At 36.0% G+C, this 21,639-nt stretch overlaps 1 protein-coding gene across 8 annotated transcripts in view; it reads right to left on the reverse strand.

The window, feature by feature from the left end:
* The window catches only part of PPARG (peroxisome proliferator activated receptor gamma), a 156,476-nt gene that overhangs the window by 41,764 nt on the left and 93,073 nt on the right, over nucleotides 1-21,639 (reverse strand). For all 8 annotated transcript variants that reach the window (XM_066245133.1, XM_066245129.1, XM_066245131.1 and 5 more), the window contains 3 exons: nucleotides 18,578-18,805; nucleotides 16,869-17,038; nucleotides 6,667-6,805 (listed from right to left, as the gene is read on the reverse strand). In XM_066245133.1, the coding sequence (XP_066101230.1) occupies nucleotides 6,667-6,805; nucleotides 16,869-17,038; nucleotides 18,578-18,797 (529 nt within the window). In that variant the 5' untranslated portion in view covers nucleotides 18,798-18,805. The remainder of the gene's footprint in view (nucleotides 1-6,666; nucleotides 6,806-16,868; nucleotides 17,039-18,577; nucleotides 18,806-21,639) is intronic.

Raw genomic sequence — 21,639 nt, forward strand, 5'->3', positions numbered from 1 at the left:
ACACAGACTATTCTTTCTCTCATGTACCCCTCTTCACTAGCTCCTTTTTCACTGAAGCAAATATTTAAGGTTCTGACCCTAGAGTACCTCGTACCTCCCCTTTATGGTATTTTTCTTCCACTACTGACATTATTGAAAGAGTAGTCTTCCCTCTCCATCTGCATCAGTCCCTTACTATTTATTTACTTTCCATCCCACTGCAATCTAGCTTTTGCCTCATTTAAATTTACCAGAACTTTGCTCTTAAAAGTCCCTAATTCTTTTTTCACGGCCAGATCTAGGGCCTCTTCTAAGTTCTCCTTCTATTTGTGCTCTCCAGCAATCTCCCAGCCTCTAATGTTGTTGATATTCTCCACACTCTTATTTTAAAAAATTCTCATGCTGGTTTCTGCTTTTCCAGACCCCCTTCCTTCACTTATCTTTTGTTCTTCCTAGTTTGATTTATCTAACTCATAAAATGTGCCAACAACTCCTGCCTTCTCTTTCCTGAGATTTGGATCCTTATTTTTCACTACTTCCTAGATTTCTTTAAATATGGATGCTGGATATCCCACAAACATTTCAACTACAACAAAAAACCTAACTTCTCATTCGCCCTCTCGAAACCATCTCTTCCTGTTTTCCTTTCTTGGTTAATTCATTCTACCATCCAAACCAGACACCTCGAATAATCTTTTTTTTTTTTTTTGACAGAGACAGAGAGACAGAGAGAGGGACAGACAGGGACAAACAAGCAGGAAGGAAAAGAGATGAGAAGCATCAGTTCTTTGTTGGGGCACCATAATTGTTCAGTGATTGCTTTCTTATATGTGCCTTGACCAGGGGGCTACAGCAGAGCAAGTGACCCCTTGCTCAAGTCAGTGACCTTGGGCTCAAGCCAGTGACCTGTGGGCTCAAGCCAGTGACCCTGCACTCAAGCTGGTGAGCCCATGCTCAAGCCAGAGACCTTGGGGTTTCGAACCTGGGTCCTCCGCATCCCAGTCCGATGCTCTATCCACTGCGCCACTGCCTGATCAGGCTTGAATAATCTTGATAATCTCTCTCCCGCAGACATTTGTATTCATTGGTCATTGCTCTGATGTTTCTCTCAATTCCATTTCTTCCCACCCACCTCAATGACTTAGTTTATAATACTGCATTGGTGTTCTAATAAATATCCCTGATTCTCTACCTCCCCCCCATTTATCCTTTTTACTGCTATCTCCAATAGTTTTGTTTTTGATAATATAGATATGAACACTCCCTTGCTTTATAAGGCACAGTGTGATGTCAGGGAAAGGTAGATAACAAGAGGAGAATAAAAATGGGGAATTAAAGTATTATGGAAGAGAAGACATTTGACCTAGGCCTTGAATGCCAGGTAGAATTTTGACAGGGAACTGAAGGACATAACACACAGAGACCCACAAGTATTTCCCAGGAACAGCAAAGAACACAGCTTGCCTGATATATAAGTGGGAAAGAGCAGAAGTGGGATATGGTGGTGGAGGCTAGATTACGGGCAGCCACGAAGGCCGTGCAGGTTTGAGTAACATAGCTGCTATGTGCACTAGGACTTTTTACTCTGCTATGTTTTCTTGAAAGTTGATATTTGGGTAACTTTCTTTTATATCACAAAGAAAACTGAAGGAAAAAAGAGTAATGTGTGGAAGTTTAAATTTATTTGCCATTGAGGCTTTTCTTGTTTGCAAAATATACTAGAGCTTCTGTTTACAAGGAAGGAGGGAACTACTTTAAAAATGCTGAGTGCCACAAAAATTTGTAAAACCACTTATCTGAATTTTTATGAAGTCACTGAAAAATTATTTTTAAGTTGTCAGCTTTTTAAAAATAAAAGAAAAAAGCTATCACTTATTTATATAATAGAACATCCTAATCAGCAAAGCTAAAGTTTCACTAATTTTTATATTTATGAAAAGTATAATTTTTATTCAAATCTCAATGGTATAGGGCAGTGGTCGGCAAACTGCAGCTCATGGGCCACATGCTCAATCAGATTGAGGACATTTTTAGCAAAGGCCCGCTTAGGAGTGCTCTAATTAAGTTAATAACAATGTACCTGCCTATATAGTTTAAGTTAAAAAAATTTGGCTCTCAAAAGAAATTTCAATCGTTGTACTGTTGATATTTGGCTCTGTTGACTAATGAGTTTGCTGACCACTGGCATAGGGAAAAAGCTAGCTGAATGACTCATAAGTACCATAGTCAATTCTTCTCTACATCAGATTTTTTCAATACAGAGCCAACACTTATTATTATTTACTTAATACATAAAGAGCAGCTCTGAATATGAAATACTGACTAGTCAAAATTCTTTTTTTTTCTTATGAATTTTTTTTTATAATTTTATTTTTTTAATGGGGCGACATCAATAAATCAGTATACATATATTTAAAGATAACAAGTCCAGGTTATCTTGTCGTTCAATTATGTTGCATACCCATCACCCAAAGTCAGATTGCCCTCTGTCACCTTCTATCTAGTTTTCTTTGTGCCCCTCCCGTCAAAATTCTTAATGACTATATTATCTCATTAAAAATAAAGAGGGTACATTAAAAATATGATTAATGTCAGAGATTTTGACAGCAGGACTTGAAAACAAAAATTATACTTCAAAAATCTATAAAAATGTATGAGTGCCCATTTGACTAAAGAAGCAACATTAACCTATGAGAGTATTACTTATCAAAATTCTGTAGATACCAGCTTCACTAATTCAAAATGTAAAACAAAATAGCTGATGCAATAATCTCTTAGTAAGTTAATTTTGGGTAGCCTAGGAAGTTGGCTCTTTATTTCTGTTTTACTTGTATTTGGAACCTTCCTCTAAAGGTGGTTAGACAGGATATTAAATTGACTTGACTATGCTTGAGACGACTCAGGAAAACTTTGGAGAAATCAGCGTGATTGGCCCATGGTCTAAAAACAATAGATTATTAAATGACCAAAAGCATGGCAACATGTTTTTATCTTGATAATTAGAGAAAAACAAAACATTTGCTCCCAAAGCACATCAGCCCAACAACTGGATGCTTTTTCTGTCGAAAGCTAAAAATGGGTATTTGAGAAACAACAAGGTTTCTAATTGGAAGAATGCTGAAATCATGTCCTTCTATGATGTTTAGGCTACACATCACAATCACAATATAAGTTCTATCTTCAGTTGGAACCATATACCATATCCAACCATACCATTTATATGTTCTTTAGCCTGGACTACCTTGGATTTGTTCTTTGGGGCTGCATCCTCACATGACTGTCAAATGCACTGCCCGAAGTTACTAAGCAATTGATCAGAACATGCAGAAGACCTGATTCAGGCATATGACTAATATTTTTATGGTACCAAACATATAGGTGAAAACTTCTAAATTCAGGTAGCTGACAGGTAACAGTGCCTAAATATATATTTGGGAAGACTGTGACATTGTCTATAAGATATAGAATAGCTGGTTGGAAAGTAAAAAAACTCAGTGAGGTAGGTTGCTTGACTTATGTAGCATCAGAATTTTCAAAGCTGAAAGGACTTAGCAATAGCTGATTTTAGTGATTTCCCAACAATATTCCCCAGGGCCCTTAGGGTTCTTTGAAGGTTACTTCAGAAACCTCCTTCAAAGCTGGGAGTGGGTAGCTAAGTGGAAGCTGAATGGATTAAACAAAGACCAAAGAGCAAAAATAAAAGTAACACAGAATGTAGCAAGTTTCCTTTGGGGGTGTTATTTCTTCTTGTGCATACCGAAATAGCAACATGCCAATTTGACATAATACTAGAAGATTTTTTGATAAGTTGTTGGGCTATTATGTTGAGATTCATTCACATAAAACATTAACAAAGCCTGACCTGTGGTGGCACAGTGGACAAAGCGTCGACCTGGAACACTGAGGTCGCCGGTTCGAAACCCTGGGCTTGCCCAGTCAAGGCACATATGGGAGTTGATGCTTCCTGCTCCTCCCCCCCACTCCCCCTTCTCTAAAATGAATAAAACCTTAAAAAATTAACAAAAAGGCAGTTTATATAAATGGAAACTTCATTATTGTTGGCCTCAGATTGGCCAAAGCAATACATTTTAAATAGTTACTAAGATCTCCTAGAATGTAGCCTTCATCAGGAAAACAGGCAAAACTAATCAAAATCTAGCTGTTGAGTTTCCCTTCTTGTATGTAGATCAAATTGTTATTTTCTTCTCTGTGCAGCAAACACATTACTGTAAAAACTCTGGGAAGGCATTTCCTTAGTCATGTTTGCAATCCTGTATGTATTGACTGTATAAGCCTTTGATATGTAATTCCTTTTTTTAAATAGTCAAATGATGTCCAAAGATAATCTTATTCAGTTCATGATAACTTTCTTTGACATTTCTGGGAAGAGAAAAGTATATACCCAATACCACATAGGTTGGGCTTTAAATATTCTTTGCCTATAAACAATAAGAAATAGGAGATATATTTTTTATGACTATCAACAGCAACAGAAAATATACTGCTCACAAAAAGTAGTGGATATTTCAAAATGCATATGAAGTGATAAAATATCCCCTACTATTTGTGTGCAGTGTATATTTTACATCAGTGTGTGAAGTGACAATTTTTTTCAAGGACAATAAAAACAAGCATTAAAAGTAGAACTGGCTCTTGCCAAGTGGTTCAGTGGATAAAGCATCGACCTGCTGTGCCGCTGTGCCGGAGGTTGTGGGTTTGATCCCAGCAGGGCACATACTAGAAGCAATCGATGAGCACACAATTAAATGGAACTGAGGGAAACAGAAAGTTGATGCACTTCTCTCTCTCCTTCTCTCCCCCTTCTCCCCCCCACTCCTTCCCTCTCTCACTCTCAAATCAATGGAAAACTAAAAAATGAAATTAAAAACACTGGCATGCTTTTCTAGGCAGTCTTATAGATAATGACCTCAAATCAAATTTCTTCAAGTCAAGTTTATTGCAACTTGATGCATCACCTAAAACATAACCCTTGACTTGAAAACATGCCCTTATGTTTTATGAGGTCTGAAATAAAAAGGAAATTGGTGGAGTTAAACCAGCAACTTATTTTGCAATCAATGACTGCAGTTGTATAGTGCTACACAGCAGATGTAATTAACTGTTGATGAAAGTTAATTTCCTTCCTGTCTACTAAATATAATAGATCTATTCATACTACATTCTTGCTTTTAGAGAAAATGGTCCATATTAATGATAAAAATATAATTTTATAAACTATTTATAAAGGGTAAGGTATCAACCAATTAGTGGTTTCCAAATATCTTGATGACTTTCACTGTGAATATAAAACATCAGCATGATGGAGCAAAAATTTAATTTTCACAGATGTTTTAGAGTCCTTATACATGAAGACTGACTTCAAGATTATCCTCTTACCAAATCAGTTTTGAGAGAGGCGAAGGCAAAAGAAAGAAAAGACAGGATATCCAATAAAATGAGACTGGATATAATTTGATCACTTTGGCATTTTACATTTCTTGAGTCCAGAATAAGTTGTGGTTTTTTTGTTTGTTTTTTTTTCTTTTTTACAGGGACAGAGAAAGTCAGAGAGAGGGATAGATAGAGACAGACAGACAGACAGAAATGGAGAGAGATGAGAAGCATCAATTATCAGTTTTTCCTTGCGACACCTTAGTTGTTCATTGATTGCTTTCTCATATGTGCCTTGCCCATGGGCCTTCAACAGACCAAGTAACCTCTTGCTCGAGCCAGCGACCTTGGGTCCAAGCTGGTGAGCTTTTTGCTCAAGCCAGATGAGCCCGCGCTCAAGCTGGCAACCTCGGGGTCTCGAACCTGGGTTCTCCACATCCCAGTCCGACGCTCTATCCACTGTACCACCGCCTGGTCAGGCGAGTCCATAATAAGATTTTAAAGAACTGACTAGAACTTGAAAAATATAATAATATCATTAGATCAAAATGTTTTGTGAGCTAGTTAACCAGTCAGAGCCAAATAGAAACCAAGAACAATTCTTTCAAACAAGCCTTTTGTCCATGATTTTACTGAGTTAGTTCTACAGTTCATGAAAATATGGGTTTTCTCATGCCTTCTACATTCTTCCTCTTAGGAAGATACCCCATATCATAAGCTTAATTTTCAATGTAGGTTTATAAAGTAGAAAGTTTTATCTTCTTATGCTTCCACAGACACTGAAGTTTTGTGGAACTTTAAAATATTTCTTTATCCACAAGTTCGTATGCTGCTATACCTACACTCATCTTTGCATAGTAAAGAAAAAAAGTATTTATAGATCTACATTCTAATAAGCTAACCAAAGTTGCATATCCAGAAATCTGCAGACCTTTTTACATTTAAATTAGAAACTGCTGATACACAAAAAAGTATACGTCTGTTTTAAATATTATCAGAGCAACATTTAAAAAATCACAAATATCATTACATTTGTTTTAAAATACTAGTTATTTCCATCACCTCTCAGATTCTCCAGCCTTTTCTCCCATCATGGCAGATGCCCAGCCACAGAGAGGATTCCACACTTATTAGCCTAACTCTGGCCTACATAAGAAATGCTTTGTCAGTATGTAATATTCTGAAATGTGGCATTCTGTGGAAAAACTGCACATTTTTATCAATGGCCTTCATGTCTACTGATCCAGCAGCCATTATAAGATTGATAAACTATATGAATGCTAAGTGTTCACTTACCATTATGAGACATTCCCACAGCAAGGCATTTCTGAAACCGACAGTACTGACATTTATTTCTACTTTTTTTGTGAATCCGACAGTTAAGATCACACCTATCATAAATAAGCTTCAATCTGATTGTTCTCCGGAAGAAACCCTGCAAAAAAAAAAAAAAAAAAAAGAAAATGAAATAAAGAAGTAGCTTCTAAGTCCTTGTGACACACTGAAGCAGCAACATGGCTAAAGGTGCACTGGCCTGGGTATCAGAAAAGGCTGGTTCTTCACACAGTTCCAGCACTGGTGACTTGAGATAAGTCGCCTACCTTCTTTGGAACTGAATTTTCTTAGCTATAAAATAAAGACCCAGAGGATTTCCAGTGTCTCGTTTTAGCTCTTAGATAGTGACCACATTCAATTAATGTCATTCAATGTATGTTGGCTCTACATTTGAATTTCAGCATGCTCTATGAAATGCTCTGGATTTAATGTAATACAAATAAAAATACAATGTAATCAGTTCAGTCTCTCTGCAAACCATTCAAACAGCAAGCCAAGCCCTAACTGTGCTAAGCAGTTTGGCAAAGTTATAATCATTTCATCCTAATACATGATCAGGGCCAATAAAAATCCACATGTGGATAATTTTTTGGAATTCTCTATGTTGCATAATTTCCTGCAGAATTGGTTTCTTTATTTATGCAGTTGAAAGCGGGTATGTTTCATAATCATTGTAGCCTACAAACAAAAAAGATAATAGAAAATAAGATGAGCAGTAATATATAAACCCTCAGAAAATCGACTTGCTCTCTAAAAATAGCAAATATGTCCATTTAAGGCTGACTGAAAACTGCTATATGTATATATTTTTGAAGAACTAAAAATATTTCTAATCAGAAATATTTCATAACTCTACTTTTTTGTTCACAGTATTCCTATTCATTTCTATTGGGTTCATTTCCATGAAACTCAATCCTTAATTCTTCCAAATTTATCTGGTCCTGTTTGGTACAAAAAGCACTGAACTAGTATCGACTCTGTCGCTGGTGTGTATTTTGACTTTTTTCACATTTCTATCTTGAGCTCTAGACAAGTGTGTTTATTGCCTACTTAACATCTTCAGTTGGAAATCTAATAGCCATCTCAAACACAGCATATCCAACACTAAAGTCCTGATCTTACCCTACAAACTGACTTCACATCTTTTTCATTTCAGTTGATGCAACTCCATCCTCCCACTTTCTCAAGCCAAAATCCACAAAGTCCCTCTTGATTTCTTTCTCTCAAGTGGAAAGCTCTTTCTCTAACTATACACTTGCCTATTTCCCTCACTGCCTTGAAGTTTTTCTAACACCTCAACTTCTCAGTGAAGCTTATCTACCTTAATACTGTGGCTTGATTCTGTCCCCACTTTTCTTCTGGAACTATTGAACTCCTTAATTCTGCTCTGGTCCTGTCCCCCTTCCCCACCCCCCACCCCCCACCAACAGACTTACTTATGACTTTCCAGCATACTATATAATTTACTTAGTATATTTGTGTTTATTTTTCTTCCCCTCCCCTACTGCCCAACTAAAATTGTGAGATCTAAGAGCTAGGGATGGTATGTTACACCCCAGTACAAACACCAACAATAGTGCTCCATTAAGATCTATTGAATGAATATGTGTCACTTAACTTCCTTTCTGGATCTCACCTTTTTGATCTGAAAAATGAGGAGGCACTTCCATTTCCGATATTCTGTGATCCTAAACTATAACTGAGATATTATAAGGCCATCGGCATGCTCTTTTATTTTTGATGTTATCTTATTAAATGTAAAATTACAAAAATGAAGAAAATACATGTAATTTTAAAATATAATAAGATAATTATATTGCCTGACCAGGCGGTGGCACAGTGGATAGAGCATCGGACTGGGATGCAGAGGACCCAGATTCGAGACCCCAAGGTCGCCAGCTTGAGCATGGGCTCATCTGGTTTGAACAAAAGCTCACCAGCTTGGACCCAAGGTCACTAGCTGGAGCAAGGGGTTACTTGGTCTGAAGGCCCCCGGTCAAGGCACATATGAGAAAGCAATCAATGAACAACTAAGGTCTCGCAACGAAAAACTGATGACTGATGCTTCTCATCTCTCTCCGTTCCTGTCTGTCTGTCCCTGTCTATCCCTCTCTCTGACTCTCTCTGTCCCTGTAAAAAAAAAAAAAAGATAATTATTGTTACACATGAGCCATTCATCCAACTCCAGATTTAAAACCATGACCAGAATGCTTATGTATTTTTCTCTTATCCAACCCCTGCCCTTTGTGTCCCCTTGGCAAAGTTATCATTATTCTCAATTTTATGTTTATCATTTCCTTGCCCTTTAAGAAAATATAGTTTTGCCACAGTATGTAAAACTAAATAACACATTGCTTATTTATGATTGTTGTGAGGCTTTATTTAATGGTATCACACCTCATGTATTTTTATTTTTTTAAATTTAGTATTAGGGCTCTAAAATTTATCTACTTTTTTTGTGAAAAGCTATGATTTATTCATTTTCACAATTATATAATATTCTGTTGTATGACTATGCCACAATTTACTAATCTATTCTAATATTGATGGGTATTTAAATTATTTTCAAATTTTGCTATAATAATCAGTGCTCCTATAAATATTCAAGTGTTTTATAATGCACATGTACAAAAGTTCCCTAGTAGTAGTTTCTGGGTTATACAATATTTGAATGTTAAATTTTACAAGATAATCTTAAATTGTTTCCCAAAGTGCTTATATCAATTTTCACTCTCACCAGTTTATATAAGTTCCATTCTCTCCTACACTAGGTATTGTCAGACATCTTAATTTTTGACAATGTAGTATGTGCAAAATAGAATCTAAGGGCCTTAATTTGTATTTCCCTGATTTTTCATTTCCCAGTTTTCTAATGGATTGTCTTTACCTTTAAATTAAATTTTAGATAATCTTTATATATTCTAGATATGAATTCATTGTCTGATATAGGTGTTGCAAAATATCTTCTTATCTATTGCTTAGTATCCTTGAAATGTATTATTTAAGTCCTTTTTCAACATATTAACATTTTCACTTCACTCAAATTTTTTGAAAGATATAGGGAACTCAATTATTTTCTATTTCACTTTGAATTCCAATTTCTTTGTGCTTCCATTGTTATTGAGAGGTCTGTTGTTAATCAACTTTGAAGGCTTTTTTTTTCTTTTCTCTTGGTTGCTTTTATATACTCTCTTTGTTTTAGTATTCTGCAATTTTTACTGCAATGTCTAGACATAAATTTTTATTTATCTTCTTTTTTGAGATTTATTGATTGATTTTAGAGAGGAATGAGAAGCATCAACTTGTAGTAGTTGCTTCTCACATGTGCCTTGACCAGGCAAGCCTGGGGTTTCAAACTGGAGACCTCAGCATTCCAGGTTGACACCCCACCCACTACGCCACCACAGGCCGGGATTATTTATCTTCTTGGACATATTTTCTTCATCGTGGTTTTACTTGTTCATTAGTTTATAGTCCAATTAAATAAGTGTTAGATTTTCTTATTCTATTCTTCTGATTTTCTGTTTTATATTTTCTATCTTATCATTAATTACTAACCGATTGCAAAAGACAACAATAAAATAGCAGTCAAAAGGAGGTAGGTAAAAGAGGATAATGGTGGGATAAATGGTGATGAAAGGAGACAAGGTGGTGAACACACAATACAATATACAGATAATAAATTGTACACCTGAAACCTATATAATTTTATTAGCCAATGTCACCTCAATACATTCAATACAAATTTAAACAAAAACAAAAAAAATAGCAGTCAAATAAGGCCACAAAAATATGTATAATTATGATGGCAAAAATTCAAAAATTCATCAGTTAGAACAGTTCTATACGTAACTCTATAGAAATTCATTAGTGAAGAAAGCATACCTTTTTAATATTCAAAGATCTATTCATGCTTCAAGAACTAAAAAAGACTTCAAATTCTAGCAGATTCTGGACAAGACACATTCTTTAAGACACTATGAGTCTCACTGCCAGCAATTTCTGCATTTATCTTCCAGTTCAGTTGTCCTTTCTTCTGCTGTGTCCCGTATACTATTTAACCCTTCTACTGAATTTTTATTTTAATAATTATATTTTATTTTTAGGAGTTTCACTTGGTTTGTTTTCAAATCCACCTATTCATTCCTGATAGTTTATATTGCTTGTTGTGATCCTGTCCTCTTTTTAAAAACATACACAGCTGATCTATCTGTATCTGGTAATTCCAATATATCTGCTTTCCTTGGGGAGCGGCCGAGGGGGTCTAAATTAATTTGCTGGTTTATTTCTGATAAATGTCATTCAAGTTGACTGTCATCTATGTGCTTGCTGAGGTTTGAATTTGAACTCATTTCTTGACCTTAAACTATAGGAATCCTACACTGTCTAAACTGGGAATTCTTTCTTCCAAAAAGAATCTATAGATGCTTCTGTTGGAAACCAGGGGCACCATTGACTTATGACTATTTCAGATTCCTTTGAGTATTCTGTCTCAATTCAAAAGACCCAGACTCAGCTCCTCCTCACTGATGGCTCCAAATACAGCTACAGGCACCTGCCTTTGAGGCAATGCTGCACTTTAGTACTCCTATGGGCAGCTATCATGAGGGAAACTCTAATTGTGCCTGTAGCTCACAGCTCAAGTCCTAGGACTTGTTTTGTTATTGTTGGTTGTTTTAAAGAGTTTTCTCTAACTCTTGTGAGATGAGTAATATCTCAAAGAATATGTCTTATGTAGAAACTGCTAGAAGTTGAAGCTTCCTTAATTCTTAAAGGGTTCTGAGGACCTTTGAATTTTAAAGTATTTTTTCACTTAAAAAAAATTTTTTTTTTAGTAAGAGGAGAGAGGCAGAGACAGACTCCCACATGCGCCTCAACCAGGATCCACCCGGCAAGCCCACTAGGGGGCGATGCTCTGCCCATCTGGGGCCCTTGCTCTGTTGCAATGGAGCCATTCTCAATGCCCAAGGCCAATTTGCTGTAATTGAGCCTTGGATGCAAGAGGGGAGGAGAGAGAGAGAGAGAGAGAGAGAGAGAGAAGCAAGAAGGGGAGGGGTGGAGAAGCAGATGGGCACTTTTCCTGTGTGCCCTGACTGGGAATTGAATCTGGGACATCCACATACCAGGCTGATACTCTACCACTGAGCCAACCAGCCAGGGCCACGTCTATGATTCTAAAATAATCTTTCACTAAAGATAAAATATATAAAACCTAATAGAGAAAAAAAATGTGTCCTAATTATCATTAAAAAAAAAGTCAGCGGCCCTGGCCGGATGGCTCAGTGGTAGAGCATCGGCCTGGCATGCAGGAGTCCCGGGTTCAATTCCTGGCTAGGGCACACAGGAGAAGCGCCCATCTGCTTCTCCACCCCTACCCCTCTCCTTCCTCTCTCTCTCTCTTCCCCTCCTGCAGCCAAGGCTCCATTGGAGCAAAGTTGGCCCGGGTGCTGAGGATGGCTCTATGTCCTCTGCCTCAGGCACTAGAATGCCTCTGGTTGCAACAGAGCAATGCCCCAGATGGGCAGAGCATCGCCCCCTGGTGGGCATGCCGGATGGATCCCGGTCGGGCACATGCGGGAGTCTGTCTGACTGCCTCCTCATTTCCAACTTCAGAAAAAATACAGCAACCAAAAAAAGTCAGCTTTGCAAGCTCTAAGATATCTTTCAGTAGCCAAAGGTTATATTTTACCTAAGTCTGCAATATTAATATACCCAAGAATCCTTCACTTTAATCCAAACCCAATTAAAATTTTTTTATTTTATTTTTAGCGAAAGAGAGAGAGAGATAGAGAGAGATAAAGAGAGAGATAGACAGCAAGGAAGAGAGATAAGAAGCATTAACTCATAGTTGTGGCACTTTAATTATTCATTGGTTACTTCTCATACATGGCTTGACTGGGGGATTCCAGCTGAGCCTGTGACCCCTTGCTCAGACCAGTGACCTTGGGCTTCAAACCAGTGACCTTTGGGCTCAAGTCAGCAACCATGGGATCATGTCTATGATTCTACACTCAAGCCAGATAAGCTCACGCTCAAGCCAGTGACTTAGGGGTTTCAAACCTGGGACCTCAGTCTCCCAGGTTGACACTCCATCCATTGCACCACCACCTGGTCAGGCACCTAATTTTTTTCATTTCTGTTTGAATTTTGACAGGGAATACCAAGATAAACCTGTTCCATTGGCATTGCAAAATTGCTTAAGAAGACCTACTAACAGCTATTTTAAGCAATATAATTATTCTTTTCAATTCATAAATTAGTTTGCAGGTTTGTGGTCAACTGCATTTTAATTATAGGTACATGCTATAATCTACTAGTTAACTGCAAATGTTAAACTGCCAAAGCACCTTTCAGAAAATATATACTGTACAGCTGAATCAAACATATTTCACTTGCCTAGTTTATCATTTAGCATTGTTGATAAAATAAGGAGATATTTTAGATTACTGACAGCCACAGGTCTAATTTAGCTACATTGTGTGGCAGCAATTTTGTTTAGTTTCAAAGTAGCAAAGAATGAGCATTTCTTCAGCCTCAATGCCTTATAACAGTGGTTTTCAACCTCTTTGGTCTCAGAACCCCTTACTCTTCTAAAAATTACTGAGGACCTCAAACAGCATTAGTTTATGTGGGCTATTTTTACTGACATTTACCAGACTGGAAATTAAAACTAAAAAATTTTTATGTATGAGAAATACAGGCAAATATTCCATTAGCCATCAGAGCTATCTTTTTTTTTTAATTTTATTTATTCATTTTTAGAGAGGAGAGAGATAGAGAGAGGAGAGACAGAGAGAGAGAGAAGTGGGGAGGAGCTAGAAGCATCAACTCCCATATGTGCCTTGACCAGGCAAGCCCAGGGTTTTGAACTGGCGACCTCAGCATTTCCAGGTCGACGCTTTATTCACTGCGCCACCACAGGTCAGGCCTATCAGAGCTATCTTATCATTCTATGTCATATAGCTTCTGAAACATTCCACTTTACACTCCTGAGCAAATGAGAATGAAAATGGTAAATAACAACAAAGTATTAATATGAAAATAGTTTTAATCTCCTGGGTGCTTTGAAATTGTCTACAGACCATATCTTGAAAATTGTTAACTTATACTTGGAGAAGCCAAAGTTATATTATTCCACTAACATTTTCCTTATTCTTATCTTTAAAATGACTAGATGTTGGGAGCAATTGAGATCTTGCTTCCTGGCATTGCTATCAGTTGGTTCAATAAATTTTTACAAAAATTAAGAGAAAGAAATGAGTAGATATCTATTTTCCCTTCCACAGTTATAACCTTCCTTTTAGTCTAGGAAGTCTGTAATCCATAGGTGGATGGTTTGCAAGTTGCTGAAGGTTAGCATCCAGTGCTCTTAATTTTTGTCTATTGTTTTTATTAGTTTCTCTTCCTATGGTTGGTTAAGAAGTCCCCTGTATTTTTCAGGTTTTATTAAGTGTTTATTATCCATCTCTGCCTTAGAACCCGTTTTGTTCCTAATTTAAAGGCATAGTGATTTTTTCCTCCCTTTTCTTTCTCTTTTTCTTTTTTTGTTTTTTTATTTTTTGCTACCTTTCTTCTTTGCTTGCTTTTATCTTCAAAGTTTTTGTGCCCTTAGAACTTAGCTTTTATCACTATAAGCAACTACTGACAATGTTTCTATCTGTTTATTTTAGCTGTTTTCGGTAATGTTAATTCTCCACAAATATGACTAATAGAGGGATCGGGAACCTTTTTGGCTGAGAGAGCCATAAACGCCACAATTTTAAAATGTAATTCCATGAGAGCCATACAACGACTTGTGTACTTTACACATTATCCAATAAAAATTTGGTGTTGTCCCGGAGAACAGCTGTGATTGGCTCCAGCCACCCGCAACCATGAACATGAGAGGTAGGAAATGAATGGATTGTAATACATGAGAATGTTTTATATTTTTAATGTTATTTTTTTTATTAAAAATTGTCTGCGAGCCAGATGCAGCCATCAAAAGAGCCACATCTGGCTCATGAGCCATAGGTTTCCGACCCCTGGACTAACAGAACACGGTGAAACTATTTGCTTAAACTTTCTAGTTTCCTAAGTGCTTTACTAGCCCATACCAACAATAATTTATTGTGGAAACTTAACCAATCATACTGATGTTATTTATCAAGTTAAATTACCAAGATGACCAAAACTAAATGGTTTCTTTAGGTATTTCTCAGGATTTATCATACTCAAAAACTGTATAAATGTCTAATGCAATAAACTGAAATGTTTTTATTACTCACTGAGATCTTAAATAACTAACTATACATAACGATTTCACATAAGGTCACAAATATATTAGTTTGGTTTTAATCACAGAACGAATGGGTTTAAGTGTTTTAAGTGAAAGCATCTTTTGCCAGGCATTTTTCAAGCTGTAATTTTGGAATTTTAGACCTTAGAGATAAGTAAGACCTTTAATAGCTGATTTGACAAAGTTGTTTAATACATAAGGTGACTGAGGGCTAAAGTGCTTATGTAATTAGCTAGTGACTTTGGGCAAGTTGTCCAGGTAACTACTAGCTTATCTCTTTTCACTTTGTTAAGTTGCCTTAGAGCAATAAACTGTTTGAATTGCAGAGATTTTAGAGATCTAATTCAGCATCATCATTTTATAGATGCAAAAATTTAGACAGAATGTGGTTTAAAATGATATATGCAAAAGTATCTTGCACAATATCTGGTGCATAATAAAAATTCAAATAAATATTAATTTCCCTTTTTTGGCCCACAGTCTAGTTAGGAACCATGTTCTAATGCAGGGGTCCCCAAACTACGGGCCCGTGGGCCGCATGCGGCCCCCTGAGGCCATTTATCCGGCCCCCGCTGCACTTCTGGAAGGGGCACCTCTTTCATTGGTGGTCAGTGAGAGGAGCACAGTTCCCATTGAAATACTGGTCAGTTTGTTGATTTAAATTTACTTGTTCTTTATTTTAAATATTGTATTTGTTCCCGTTTTGTTTTTTTACTTTAAAATAAGATATGTGCAGTGTGCATAGGGATTTGTTCATAGTTTTTTTTATAGTACGGCCCTCCAACAGTCTGAGGGACAGTGAACTGGCCCCCTGTGTAAAAAGTTTGGGGACCCCTGTTCTAATGCCTGCCCAGCTGCTGCTGTATAATTTTATTCTGAATAAAAAGCCCAAATGAGGATGAAATAGTATAAGCAGTGTTTATTTTATAAAATGAATATTTTATAATATTTTTATATTTATAAAATATACATAATATACAATATTTTAAATTCTGTGTTTATAAAAATTTTATAAAAGTAAAACATCCATTTTATAAGAAAATATGAATGATTTATTCTGAGCCCTGGAATATATAACAAAATCATTCTATTACTAGTTTATTCATTTAGCATATTAAAGTTAATTATTTAAAAAAACTATATATTAAAATATGAGTGGATTAACATTTTCTTAGTACTTGGGCAAAATAATACTAAATGTTTGAACTGCCCCTTTTCACAAAAAATGATGAGAAGAAATAGTGTCTCCTTTCCAAAATAGTTATATCTCTTTGTCTACCTATAATACATGGCTCAAAGTTATGCTGGAATAAGAAAAGCAGAGCACTGGTTTAGGAATCATAAGATAGAAATTCTAATCCTAGCTCTGCCACTTATTAATGGATGACCATGAAAAAGTCTAATTCATAATTTCTATATATGTTAGTGGCCATAAATAAGCTCAACCTTTTAGGACTGTTCTAAGGCTTATATGAAGATTATCTGTCTACCTATCTACTTACCTATCAACTCTGTCAAGCCTTACATATATAAAATATTACATGGTATAGTGAAAAAAGCACTGGAAGATTCAGGAAATCTGGGTTCTGGGTTAGCTCATTAGTATCTTGCCTTGATACCTTGATAAAGTCACTTTAAAAGAAAACCCTGCAAGATATGAGGATTAAATTAAATCAGTGCCTCATAAGACAAATATATAAAGGAAAGTGAGGCAAAGTAGCCCTGCTTTAATTAAATTTCTTGAGTTTTCAAATATTATAGCATCTGAAGAATGTGTTTTACAAAAAAAAGTCTGAAATTTTATCTCAATTCCTTCTCATGTGGTTGTAGCAGGAAATGAATAATAGGTAAATTTTCAGCATATCCTTTGAAGAAGATTATTTACCTTGCATCCTTCACAAGCATGAACTCCATAGTGAAACCCAGAAGCTTTATCTCCACAGACACGGCATTCAATTGCCATGAGGGAGTTGCAAGGTTCTTCATGAGGCTTATTGTACAGCTGAGTCTTTTCAGAATAATAAGGTGGGGATTCAGGCTCCACTTTGATTGCACCTATGTATAGAAAAGTGTGAAGAGATCATTATTACACAAAAAACAATGCTGAAAAGGCAATCGGACAAGTCACCAGAGTATATACCTTGATGCCATATTTTTATTATTTACATGTAGAAGCACTATGCAACATGAAAAGACAGGAAAAAGTAGGCTTTGTGATCACAGGCAAGATACAACACCTCTAAACTTCACCTGTATAAATAAAACAGGTCAGGGAATTAAGCCTGTGGTTCTGTGACCCTCTAACACCCTGTAACACTAAAGCACTAACAGACAACATATAGTATCAGAGACAATAAAGGTTATTTTACTAATGTGCCGTTGGCATTTTCACAATATTAAATTGTGTATTTTAACTTAAATGTGGCATTTTAGAACTATTTTTGAACCTTTCTTGCAAAAGAAATGCAGAAAAAACATTGCCATGAAAAGGTAATGGGAAGCCCAACTTGTAGGTACATGAAAAATAAGAGACCAGATTACCATTAGTGTTTTTAAAATAAAATTTTTTTTAAATTATTGATTTTAGAGAGAGAAAGGGAGGGGGAGAAAGCAGGACATCAATTTGTTGTTCTACTTCTTTATATATTCATTGGTTAATTCGTGTATGTGCCCTGACCAGGGATTGAACCTGCAACCTTGGCTTATTGGGATGCTGCTCTAACCAAGTTTGTCATCAGGGTTGAGTCAGAAAAGGTGGTTTGTAAAATGATCTTTGATAGAGTGTAAAACAATCTATGGAAAGTAAGCACTATCTTTCCGCTGGTTAGGATCAGGGCTATTAAATTTCCATATTAGGTTCTAACTGAAAACCACACACATAAATATAACCAAGTATATTACTTATCTTAAAAAAAAAACCAAACTAGAAATACAGGAAGTTCTTATTGTCAAGTAATGGTTACCAATTACATACTGGTGGCTTTGAAAAACCAGCATATCAGTACACAAAGAGATAAAAATCAAGGAAATAGCATCATAGAAATTTATTTTATCTTGAAAAGTGCAGTTTTAGTTTTTCTGAGTCTGATGTTTCAGTGTAAATTGAGTTAAGGCATGAAGACTTGTTAATAGACTATATTGTCAAAATCTAAATTTGGGCTGAAAAATAAGTTCAGTGTAAGCTTCTCAAATAACACGTCAAAATTGGATTATAATTTAGTAATTTCCTGATAAGGCAGCAAACTGTTACTTATTAATTTAAAGTGGCCAAAAGAATTAAAAGTTTGGGTGATGAACTCTTGGCCTGAGATACACCTTGCAATATAATCATACTAGAAAATGCTCCTAAGAAGAAAAAAAAGAGAGAGAGAGAGAGAAAGGAAGAAGGGAAAAAAGGAAAGAATGATCTGGTGTACATTGCCTTCCTTTCTGATATTTTGTAAATCCCAACTATTTCATGGACAAATGGATGAATAAGTGAATGATAAATGTTTTCTTTATAGATTTTTAGTTTCTAGAGCACTTACTCCAGTGTTATTAAAATTAGTCCAGTGCCAGTCTAAATAGTTTGAAAAGTGAAAATTAACATCATACTTTGGTACTCTTGGAGTTTCAGATCATACTTATAATCAGCAACCACTGGGTCAGCTCTTGTGAATGGAATGTCTTCATAGTGTGGAGTAGAGATGCTGGAGAAATCAACGGTAGTGAAGGGTTTGATGTCAAAGGCATGGGAGTGGTCATCCATTACAGAAAGATCCACAGAGCTGATTCCAAAGTTGGTGGGCCAAAATGGCATCTCTGTGTCAACCATGGTAATTTCTGAAATAGAAAAAAGATTGGCTATGAAGTTGGTTCTTGAGGACAGAGCAATCCTCTGAGGATATGTAGAAAGGGAACTGAAAGAATGGTTGGTAAAGTGATTCCATCTAGGTTATCACAGTGAGGAAAGAGAAAATAACCACCTTCTTAGTGCTGCCCAGGTTGTTTTACAAAGGAAGTAAGTCACTACTTACCTGGATATTACAGTAGAGAACCCTATAACAGGATCAATGTGTACAGTGTACCCATATCCATTTCTGCAGACAGCCCTGCTCTCATTATCTTCTATAGAAGATCATCAATTAAGTCTGTTAATAATTTTTAAAGAGAATAGAGTTCCAGGACAATTTTACTTTATTGAAATTAGAGATCCCAAATATTTTTCTCTTTAGGAAGAAAATTTTGCTCTATCATTCGTGTTTATAATGCTTTTGCGTAACAGAAACATTGGTATGCTAAATTTAGATAAGACACCTGACCTATGGTGGTGCAGTGGATAAACCATTGGCCTGAAATGCTGAGGTCGCTGTTTCGAATCCCTGGGCTTGCCTGGTCAAGGCACACATGGGACTTGATGCTTCCTGCTCCTCCCCCCTTCTCTCTCTCTCTCTCTCAAAATGAATAAGTAAAATCTAAAAAACGTATATTAAATTTAGATAAAAATTTATTCTTTAACTGTATTATAAACTAAGTTTGTTCTCAAAATAATATTAAAACAAACCTTTTAAAAAACAGAAAATCCCTTCTGTGCTATGAAAATACTCAAATATTTATGTTTTCTATGTATACAGCTTTACTTGAGGAGAAAGCATTCCCAATAAGAAGAGAGAAGTTAGAGATATGTAATAACATATCTGATTATCAGTGAGGGAATGTTAAAATGAAAATTTAGCTCAGAATTAATTTTAAACCATCCCCAAGACAAAACAAAAATGGAAACAAGAAAACATATAAAAAACACAAAGGTTAAAAACACTGATATGGATTCTAAGACCACAGAATAACTTGTTTCATGAATTGCCTGCTTAAGATGATACACGCTATATCCATTTTTCTAAATATGATTTGTATTTGTTTTTTTATTATTAAATTTAATGCAGTGACATTGATAAATCAGGGTACATATGTTGAGAGAAAACTTCTCCAGATTATTTTGATATTTGATTATACTGCATACCCCTCATCCAAAGTCAAATTGTCTTCTGTCACCTTCTATCTGGTTTTCTTTGTGCCCCTCCCCCCCCCCATTACCATCACATTCTTGTCCGTGTATCTGAGGTCACAGTAAGTAAAATAAAACCCTGAGAGATTTTGGTTCTAAGTATTTAATGTGGACTTGTGAGTTACTAAAGAGGGTAGACTATTATCCTTTTGCAATGGGAACCTGACTTGGTTTACCTAAAACCAGTTCACTATTAAAGATGTGCCAAAAAAAGCAGTCACAGTATTTTAAAAGTTTACTCCTTGGTCAAAAATACCAATAGAGTGGTATAGAAATTTGAGATTGCTGACACTGGAGGCAAAGAAATGAGCTGTTCATAATTTCTAGGTCATCTAAATTCATATACTCATATCTTATTTGCATAAATTATATCCCCATCTCCTAACAAAGGGCTTGGCTCAATGAATTAATATTTTAGCATAAGAGGCAGGAAAGGGGAAGCAAACTAACATTCATTGAGTACCTCCCTCAGACACATTTTACCTTTTATTCTTGTAATCTGAGATATTATCCCCACTTCAGAAATAAGTAGGACTTAGAGAAGAAATAACGTGACTTGCCCAGTGTCCAACAGCTACTAAGTAGAGAATTGAAACTCGAGAGTGACCCAGAAACTTGGTTCTGTATATATTCTCTCTTGATGAAAATGGTTTATAGAGGAAGAGCTGTTCTCCTAGGGTTGTTTGGGAATGGGTCTCTTGTATTTTCCCAGCAAGCAGAGAGCTAAGGAATTTATTCTCAAAGGCTGATTTTTTTGCATGAGGTTAAAGATTCCAGTTGTGGTCTTCATAAGAAAAACAAAGGGCCTTGAAAACACACATGAGGAGACTAGTCTGTGAACGTGCTTCAGTGGTTCCAAGAGGCCTCATTAGGCACCATTTGGGTTCACATGTCTGAATATCTACATAATAAGTACCCAAACAACCTTAAGTTATCTGTGTTACAGTGTAAACACTACACACCAAAAAGAGGAATGTGCAGTGGTGATAGCTTAAAGGTCAAACTGGGTCTCAATGACATCAAGAATAAAAGTTTGTGCTCTCAATGACAGGGGCACCCATCAAACTGAATTCTTTGTCTAAAAATACATCTAAACTTACCTACCAAAGGTCACTCCATTTACTTTGCTCATCTCCTCAGTAGGCTTGTTTCACATTTTTTCTTAGTATGCATTACTTTCATATCAAAATATAACTTTCTTGTTTTAACTGTAATATTCATAATAGATAGTTTATCTATTTCTCATTAGGCTTATTATAAACAAAATGAAGGTTCACTGAGTAAAGGGTAGTATATATGCCTCTGTATGAAGACAGGGAAATGAAAATAAGGATGCAAAATATATATATATATATATATATTTGTGTTGCAAGAAAAATTGGTTGCTCATCATTTACTGGTTTAATTTTGTTTTGTTTCACTTGTAACATAATGTCAATGACTCCTGTCAACCAAAGCCATGCTTCTTAATACAGGAATCCTGACAGTCATTCTATGGGTTATTGATTTTAAAAACGTTTTGGGGGCCCTGGCCAGTTGACTCAGTGGATACAGTGTTGGCTCAGCATGCAGACGTCCTGGGCTCTATCCCAGTCAGGGCACACATGAGAAT

Source organism: Saccopteryx bilineata, chromosome 10 (assembly GCF_036850765.1).
Source record: "Saccopteryx bilineata isolate mSacBil1 chromosome 10, mSacBil1_pri_phased_curated, whole genome shotgun sequence".
Classification (NCBI taxonomy): domain Eukaryota; kingdom Metazoa; phylum Chordata; class Mammalia; order Chiroptera; family Emballonuridae; genus Saccopteryx; species Saccopteryx bilineata.